The sequence below is a fragment of the Alligator sinensis genome, unplaced genomic scaffold, assembly GCF_000455745.1.
Source record: "Alligator sinensis unplaced genomic scaffold, ASM45574v1 scaffold752_1, whole genome shotgun sequence".
NCBI lineage: Eukaryota > Metazoa > Chordata > Crocodylia > Alligatoridae > Alligator > Alligator sinensis.
Window position 1 is genome coordinate 3,068,393 of NW_005842000.1, and position 8,147 is coordinate 3,076,539.

At 63.4% G+C, this 8,147-nt stretch overlaps 3 protein-coding genes across 7 annotated transcripts in view; 2 read left to right on the plus strand and 1 right to left on the minus strand.

The window, feature by feature from the left end:
- LOC102382872 (tyrosine-protein phosphatase non-receptor type substrate 1-like) overlaps window positions 1–492 on the minus strand; it is an 8,148-nt gene extending 7,656 nt beyond the window's left edge. For 4 of the 5 annotated variants that reach the window (XM_025201721.1, XM_025201719.1, XM_025201720.1 and 1 more), the window contains exon 1: window positions 433–492. The gene's annotated coding sequence lies outside the window, so the exon portion shown is untranslated. The remainder of the gene's footprint in view (window positions 1–432) is intronic. The other variant, XM_014519020.2, reaches the window with a different exon arrangement.
- The window catches only part of LOC102368518 (signal-regulatory protein beta-1-like), a 6,316-nt gene extending 2,297 nt beyond the window's left edge, over window positions 1–4,019 (plus strand). Inside the window, exons 2-5 of the mRNA XM_014519004.2 lie at window positions 1,316–1,654; window positions 2,243–2,560; window positions 3,006–3,347; window positions 3,904–4,019. Of these exons, the coding sequence (XP_014374490.1) occupies window positions 1,316–1,654; window positions 2,243–2,560; window positions 3,006–3,347; window positions 3,904–4,019 (1,115 nt within the window). The remainder of the gene's footprint in view (window positions 1–1,315; window positions 1,655–2,242; window positions 2,561–3,005; window positions 3,348–3,903) is intronic.
- A 94-nt stretch (window positions 4,020–4,113) lies between these two features.
- On the plus strand, window positions 4,114–5,906 carry LOC102383442 (signal-regulatory protein beta-1-like). The gene is made up of 4 exons (XM_025201663.1): window positions 4,114–4,175; window positions 4,395–4,726; window positions 5,180–5,521; window positions 5,740–5,906. The coding sequence occupies exons 1-4, from the start codon at window positions 4,114–4,116 to the stop codon at window positions 5,844–5,846; spliced, it is 843 nt and encodes a 280-aa protein (XP_025057448.1). The 3' UTR covers window positions 5,847–5,906.
- The last annotated feature ends 2,241 nt before the right edge of the window (window positions 5,907–8,147 follow it).

Sequence of the window (8,147 nt, forward strand, 5' to 3'; positions counted from 1 at the left end):
CCGTGCGGCCGACCCCTTCCCTGGAGCACACCCGCTAGCCTGGGGGTCCCGCTGCCACCATCCCAGGCTCTGGACTCACTTCTGGCTCTGCGCACCTTGGAAAACACAGGCCTGATCGTCCAATGGGTGCTAGACCCAATACAGGCACTTGGGGCACTTCCCCAAGTCAGGGGCTGATTAGGAAAGTCTCTCTTAGTCCACCGACCTAAGGGGCCTCCTCGGCATAATTCAGACCCACCCCTCAATGAGTCTCCCACACCGGTCACAAGGAGAACTTTATTGATGACGGGGGTAGGGCGGAAACAGGGCAAAAGGTAGAGCAATATCAGAGGAATCCCATCGAGCAAACCAGGGTGGCTGAGGTAGCCGTTTGAACACGCATCTGAGTTACTGAAGCTAAATATCTAGTCTGATCTCGAGTATCTTACTCACACGCGTCATCCAGAGGTGGTTGGCGTTTCCTCTGGAGGCAGGGCGCTCTTGGCGCCTGCGGTGATGAGGAGAGAGCCCGGTTGAGATGGTGAAGCTCCTCTCCCAGGTTCAGATTCACCTGGATGACCGCATGGCTAATGGCTGCCTTCTTCCTGGCCCGGGCCCTTTTATATCCCCTCTGACCTCAGCAGCCCGGTCCAATGGAAGCTGCCCACACTGGCCACCAGCCGACCAATCTGATGTACGCAAGACTTAGGCTTTTTCTAATTCTCTCTAGCTAAATGCATGAAGCCGCGCGCTGGCGCTGGGCGGGGTGTGGTGTATGTAAGATAGGAAGAGATTGCTTGCTGAGAAAAGATGCCACGTAGGCAACTACGGGCATGTTCTGTGGCTAAGGTGATGTGCGCATGGGCTAAAAGAAGCAGCCAATAGTAACTGCGCAGCGTGCTGGGTGAGAGAAAAGTATAAAAGGCTAACGCCAACTAAGTTGGGTGGGTGCTTGCTTTGCGAACGATCGCCAAGTGCCCCCTTTCTGCGCAGACTTGGAATAATAAAGATTAAGTTGGATCCTCCACCGCTGTGTGTTTATTGGCAAAAGCGCGCCGGGCACGAACGCACCGTCTTTGCAGACAACAAATCTCCCAAGCATCCCTGGCTACCTGGGCCCGCACGCAGGGCCAGGCCTTTCCCCTGCCCAGGTGACCAGAGCATCGCCTCCCAGGCCCCAGGCTTTGGTCATGCAGACCAGGGAGGGAGATCCCCGCCCTGCGGGATTCAACACCAGCCTCTCAGGCTGGCACAGACGGGTCTCTGGGCAGGGGTACCGACGGGGGCATTTCTGCCACACCGCTCACCCCGTCCTGTCCTGTTCACTGCGTCCCAGGTGCCGGGGGCCAGGACTTCCAGGTGCTGCAGCCCAAGGAGCCCGTGTCGGTGTCGGCGGGGGACACGCTCGAGTTGAACTGCACCGTGCCTCAGCGCGGACCAGCAGGGCCAGTGAAGTGGTTCAAGGGCTCGGGTGGCGACCGCCAGCTCGTCCATGCAGAGACAGGGTCATTCCCCCGGGTCACAAAGGCTGTGCCCAACTCTCTCACAGACTACTCCATCCACATCAGTGACGTCCGCCCCGAGGACGCCGGCACCTATTACTGCGTGAAGTTCACGAAAGGATTGCCTGATAAGGAGTACCGATCCGGAGCAGGCATGATGGTGTCCGTGAGCGGTGAGAGCATCCCTGCCCTGCCCTGCCAGGCCCCAGAGCAGGCAGGAGCCGCCCAGCCCAGCCCAGCCCAACGCCCCCCGGGCAGCCGGGATGCCAGGGACAGGCTGTGGCTGTGCTGGAGGTCTGCTGCGTGGGCCGTGGGGTGGTGCTGCGGTGGGGGCATTTCTGTCCGAGCCGGGGGAATCGCTGCCCACCGCCAGCTGCAGGAATAAGCTGCAAGGTGCATGGGAGCTGGGAGGGTGAACCTGGGGCTGGTGAAGGGTGCTCCGGGGTCTGGGTGAGGCCTCCCTGTTCCCATGAAACGTGGCAGGAGCTGCTGGCCCTGCAGCCCCAGACTGAGCAAGAGGACAGGCTGTCCCCAGCCAGAGGACGGTCTGCACATCCACCCACAGTGCAGCGCAGCGGGCTCTGCCGAGCTCCTGCAGGCACCGAGCCCCCGCAGCCCCGGCAGCTCTCCCTCTTCTTCACGTGCTGCTGCGTTTCCCAGTCGCGAGGCCAGGCTGCTCTTTGCCCTGGGGACGTGGGTGCCATGGGGCTGGGCTCAGGCTCTTGGTGACAAGTCAGCCTGAAGAGTGCTTCTCCCTGCAGCCAGCCCGTCTGCCCCATCCGTGTCCGGCCCCGCCAGCAGGGTCGAGCCGGGCAGCCCCGTGAACTTCACTTGCACGTCCAAAGGGCTCTCCCCCGGAGACATCACCGTGACCTGGCTCAAGGACGGGGCCAAGCTCCCAGCCCAACCGCTCCAGATCCTCCTCGAGAATGAGAGAGACTCCTACTGCGTGTCCAGCACCCTGGCGAGGACGCTGACGGTCGGGGACATCCGCTCCCAGCTCACCTGCCAGATCGACGAGCACAGCCCCAGGCCGGCTCCGCTGCGGGAGGCGTACAGCCTCAGCCAGGCCCTGCGAGGTGAGGAGCCGGCTGGGCCAGACCGGGTGCTCCCATTGCTAGGCAGGCTGGAAATGGGTGCTCTGCCCATGGGGGCTGATGGGTGCGGCACCAGCCCCGTTTTAAACCACGCAGTGAGAGCGAGGGTTTGTGGGGTTTTATCCCCAGGGGGAGGGCGAGTCTGCGCCTTCCTGCACCCCGTTACCTGCGCTCACTTCAACATGTTCCCTGTCCCCGGGGTCTCTGTGGGGCAGGGTTGTGGTGTGCAAAGGGGTCTGGTGCACAGCTCTGCACCCCCGCGACACACCAGGGGCCCAGCACGAGAGGCTGCGCCTGCTCCAGAGCCCTGCTGAGACCTGGAGACAAGTCTCAGCTCTGGGGTGCAGCCCCAGCGCACACACGCACACCTACAACCTTCCCACAGTTGCTCAGGACGAGCTCCCCTGTAAGGGCTGTTTTGTTCCAGTCTCCCCCAGGCCCAGGCTGACCACCAACTACTCTGGTGCCGTCCCCGTGAACGAGATGGTGGCGTTCACCTGCAGCCTGGTGGGGTTTTACCCCAATGTGGCGAGGCTCACCTGGATGGAGAATGGGAATGAGACCGGGCCAGAGAAGTCCCCATCCCCGACGGAGAACCCGAACGGGACCTTCTCGCTGACGAGGACCCTGGAGGTGAGGGCAACCGAGCAGAGGAACCAGTCCTCGTTCACCTGCCGGGCCGTGCACGACTCCCAGCCCCCCGCCAGCGTCACCCGCGTCCTGGCAGTCACCGCGACGAGCAACAAGATGGAGGAGGACAAGAAGGAAGGTGAGTGCCTCCCAGCTGTGCTGGGGTCACTGACATTGCTCGAGCCCAAGGCCCTTACTGCCCTAGCGCTCAGAGCTCAGGGTAGGGAGTCCTGATGGGAAGCACCCAGCATTTCATGAAGCCATCCAGCATCATCCACCAGAAGACCGAGCCCGGCAAGCCCAGCATGGTTCTGGTCACAAACCAGGCTGCATCTTCCCTTGGAATGGACCCGAGCCCATGTTTCCTGCGAGCCTCAGGTTCAGCCGTGTTTGGCAGCCCGAGGTTTCCCTAGGACTCATGGGTGGTTGGTGTCCATATCCTGCATCTTCTGGATGCCAACAGCCAACCTAAGCCCCATGCAGCGTTTGAACCCAGGAGTTACAAGACCTCTGGCTTCTTTCCCTGTTTGGACCATCAAAATGCCCATCTCACCCGGGTGGGAATGCAGCTGGACACTAGACTAGGACCCTGAGGGCTAAAGCCCTCTCCAGAGGGAGGACCCCAACTTGAACGGCAGCTTGGAGAGCAACCTCGGGTAATCCAAGGTGCCTTTACCATGCCTTTACTCTCCTAGGAGTTGGGGCAGGTCCACCGGCCACACCACAAGTTACAGCTGCTGCCAACCAGCTACACCGCACACCAGAGCGGGCAGCACACAGGATGTTCCTGGGCTACAGGGGGGCGGCGTAGTACACACCACTAGGAAGTCGTGGCGGCAGGTGCCTGCACTGCAGTTCAGCTGCTTTTCAATTCTCAAACGTGGCAAAAGGCCCAGCATGCACCCATGGAGATGGCCCTGCAGCCCCAGACTGAGCAAGAGGACAGGCTGTCCCCAGCCAGAGGACGGTCTGCACATCCACCCACAGTGCAGCGCAGCGGGCTCTGCCGAGCTCCTGCAGGCACCGAGCCCCCGCAGCCCCGGCAGCTCTCCCTCTTCTTCACGTGCTGCTGCGTTTCCCCAGCGCTGCCCCCGACCTCCAGGCACCAGGCCAGGCTGCTCTTTGCCCTGGGGACGTGGGTGCCATGGGGCTGGGCTCAGGCTCTTGGTGACAAGTCAGCCTGAAGAGTGCTTCTCCCTGCAGCCAGCCCGTCTGCCCCATCCGTGTCCGGCCCCGCCAGCAGGGTCGAGCCGGGCAGCCCCGTGAACTTCACTTGCACGTCCAAAGGGCTCTCCCCCGGAGACATCACCGTGACCTGGCTCAAGGACGGGGCCAAGCTCCCAGCCCAACCGCTCCAGATCCTCCTCGAGAATGAGAGAGACTCCTACTGCGTGTCCAGCACCCTGGCGAGGACGCTGACGGTCGGGGACATCCGCTCCCAGCTCACCTGCCAGATCGAGCACAGCACCATGTCGGCTCCGCTGCGGGGGACGTACAGCCTCAGCCAGGCCCTGCGAGGTGAGGAGCCGGCTGGGCCAGACCGGGCGCTCCCATCGTCGGCCAGGCTGGAGACGGTGCTCTGCCCATGGGGGCTGATGAGGGGAGCCTTGGAACGGCACCAGCCCCACTTTAAACCATGCAGGGAGGGTTTGTGAGGTTTTCACCCCAGGAAGAAAGCTGGTGAGTCTGCGCCTCCCTGCACCCCGATTCCTGCATTCACTTCAACATGTTCCCTGTCCCCGGGGTCTCTGTGGGGCAGGGTTGTGGTGTGCAAAGGGGTCTGGTGCACAGCTCTGCACCCCCGCGACACACCAGGGGCCCAGCACGAGAGGCTGCGCCTGCTCCAGAGCCCTGCTGAGACCTGGAGACAAGTCTCAGCTCTGGGGTGCAGCCCCAGCACACACACGCACACCTACAACCTTCCCACAGTTGCTCAGGACGAGCTCCCCTGTAAGGGCTGTTTTGTTCCAGTCTCCCCCAGGCCCAGGCTGGCCGCCAACTACTCTGGTGCCGTCCCCGTGAACGAGATGGTGGCGTTCACCTGCAGCCTGGTGGGGTTTTACCCCAATGTGGCGAGGCTCACCTGGATGGAGAATGGGAATGAGACCGGGCCAGAGAAGTCCCCATCCCCGACGGAGAACCCGAACGGGACCTTCTCGCTGACGAGGACCCTGGAGGTGAGGGCAACCGAGCAGAGGAACCAGTCCTCGTTCACCTGCCGGGCCGTGCACGACTCCCAGCCCCCCGCCAGCGTCACCCGCGTCCTGGCAGTCACCGCGACGAGCAACAAGATGGAGGAGGAGCCGCAGGCAGGGGCGTGCCCCGGCACAGCGGACAAAGCAGGTCTGCTGCCCGAGGAAGACGAGCGCAGAGCCCAGGCCGTGTCCAGCTGCAGGGAGCCCGTAACGGTGCCGGGACGGATGGGGCGGGGGACCTGAGGCAGCACCTGTTGTGGGAGCTGGGCTCCTTGCACCCCTGTGCGTGACCCCGCACGGGCCCAGCCCCTGCTCATCGCACACCTTCCCACCCAGGCCAGTGTCTGCTGTCCAGCCCTGGGCTCTGGGTTGGGTACGTCCTGGAGAAGGGCCTCATCGGAGTTTTCCTCTTCTTCCTCTTCGTGCGCAGGGAGGAGCCGTGAGGTACCGGGGCTTGCCCGTGGCCTGCCCTGGGCAGCACTGCCAGAGAGGGGGGCTGAGCGGGGACACGGGCTGGTGCAGGCGGGCTTGGGGGTGCTCGGGGAGACAGGTGGGGCCAGGAGAGCGGGGTGCGGGCAGGGATGTGCTGTGTGCAGCGCGGGGGCCGTGGGGACCTGCCCCCCCCCATCCGTGTCCGGCCCCGCCAGCAGGGTCGAGCCGGGCAGCCCCGTGAACTTCACTTGCACGTCCAAAGGGCTCTCCCCCGGAGACATCACCGTGACCTGGCTCAAGGACGGGGCCAAGCTCCCAGCCCAACCGCTCCAGATCCTCCTCGAGAATGAGAGAGACTCCTACTGCGTGTCCAGCACCCTGGCGAGGACGCTGACGGTCGGGGACATCCGCTCCCAGCTCACCTGCCAGATCGAGCACAGCACCATGTCGGCTCCGCTGCGGGGGACGTACAGCCTCAGCCAGGCCCTGCGAGGTGAGGAGCCGGCTGGGCCAGACCGGGCGCTCCCATCGTCGGCCAGGCTGGAGACGGTGCTCTGCCCATGGGGGCTGATGAGGGGAGCCTTGGAACGGCACCAGCCCCACTTTAAACCATGCAGGGAGGGTTTGTGAGGTTTTCACCCCAGGAAGAAAGCTGGTGAGTCTGCGCCTCCCTGCACCCCGATTCCTGCATTCACTTCAACATGTTCCCTGTCCCCGGGGTCTCTGTGGGGCAGGGTTGTGGTGTGCAAAGGGGTCTGGTGCACAGCTCTGCACCCCCGCGACACACCAGGGGCCCAGCACGAGAGGCTGCGCCTGCTCCAGAGCCCTGCTGAGACCTGGAGACAAGTCTCAGCTCTGGGGTGCAGCCCCAGCGCACACACGCACACCTACAACCTTCCCACAGTTGCTCAGGACGAGCTCCCCTGTAAGGGCTGTTTTGTTCCAGTCTCCCCCAGGCCCAGGCTGACCACCAACTACTCTGGTGCCGTCCCCGTGAACGAGATGGTGGCGTTCACCTGCAGCCTGGTGGGGTTTTACCCCAATGTGGCGAGGCTCACCTGGATGGAGAATGGGAATGAGACCGGGCCAGAGAAGTCCCCATCCCCGACGGAGAACCCGAACGGGACCTTCTCGCTGACGAGGACCCTGGAGGTGAGGGCAACCGAGCAGAGGAACCAGTCCTCGTTCACCTGCCGGGCCGTGCACGACTCCCAGCCCCCCGCCAGCGTCACCCGCGTCCTGGCAGTCACCGCGACGAGCAACAAGATGGAGGAGGACAAGAAGGAAGGTGAGTGCCTCCCAGCTGTGCTGGGGTCACTGACATTGCTCGAGCCCAAGGCCCTTACTGCCCTAGCGCTCAGAGCTCAGGGTAGGGAGTCCTGATGGGAAGCACCCAGCATTTCATGAAGCCATCCAGCATCATCCACCAGAAGACCGAGCCCGGCAAGCCCAGCATGGTTCTGGTCACAAACCAGGCTGCATCTTCCCTTGGAATGGACCCGAGCCCATGTTTCCTGCGAGCCTCAGGTTCAGCCGTGTTTTCGAGAATGAGAGAGACTCCTACTGCGTGTCCAGCACCCTGGCGAGGACGCTGACGGTCGGGGACATCCGCTCCCAGCTCACCTGCCAGATCGAGCACAGCACCATGTCGGCTCCGCTGCGGGGGACGTACAGCCTCAGCCAGGCCCTGCGAGGTGAGGAGCCGGCTGGGCCAGACCGGGCGCTCCCATCGTCGGCCAGGCTGGAGACGGTGCTCTGCCCATGGGGGCTGATGAGGGGAGCCTTGGAACGGCACCAGCCCCACTTTAAACCATGCAGGGAGGGTTTGTGAGGTTTTCACCCCAGGAAGAAAGCTGGTGAGTCTGCGCCTCCCTGCACCCCGATTCCTGCATTCACTTCAACATGTTCCCTGTCCCCGGGGTCTCTGTGGGGCAGGGTTGTGGTGTGCAAAGGGGTCTGGTGCACAGCTCTGCACCCCCGCGACACACCAGGGGCCCAGCACGAGAGGCTGCGCCTGCTCCAGAGCCCTGCTGAGACCTGGAGACAAGTCTCAGCTCTGGGGTGCAGCCCCAGCACACACACGCACACCTACAACCTTCCCACAGTTGCTCAGGACGAGCTCCCCTGTAAGGGCTGTTTTGTTCCAGTCTCCCCCAGGCCCAGGCTGGCCGCCAACTACTCTGGTGCCGTCCCCGTGAACGAGATCGTGCCCCGGCAGCCTGGTGGGGTTTTACCCCGATGTGGCGAGGCTCACCTGGATGGAGAATGGGAAAAAGACCGAGCCAGAGAAGTCCCCATCCCCGACGGAGAAC

What these genes read in the sequence shown, in the direction of transcription:
- LOC102383442 (XM_025201663.1), top strand. Translation starts at nt 4,114, where the DNA reads ATGGAGATGGCCCTGCAGCCCCAGACTGAGCAAGAGGACAGGCTGTCC. An exon ending in CCTCAGCCAGGCCCTGCGAG is followed by an intron (nt 4,727 to 5,179) that starts GTGAGGAGCCGG and finishes GTTTTGTTCCAG; the next exon opens with TCTCCCCCAGGCCCAGGCTG. An exon ending in GGAGGAGGAGCCGCAGGCAG is followed by an intron (nt 5,522 to 5,739) that starts GGGCGTGCCCCG and finishes CTTCCCACCCAG; the next exon opens with GCCAGTGTCTGCTGTCCAGC.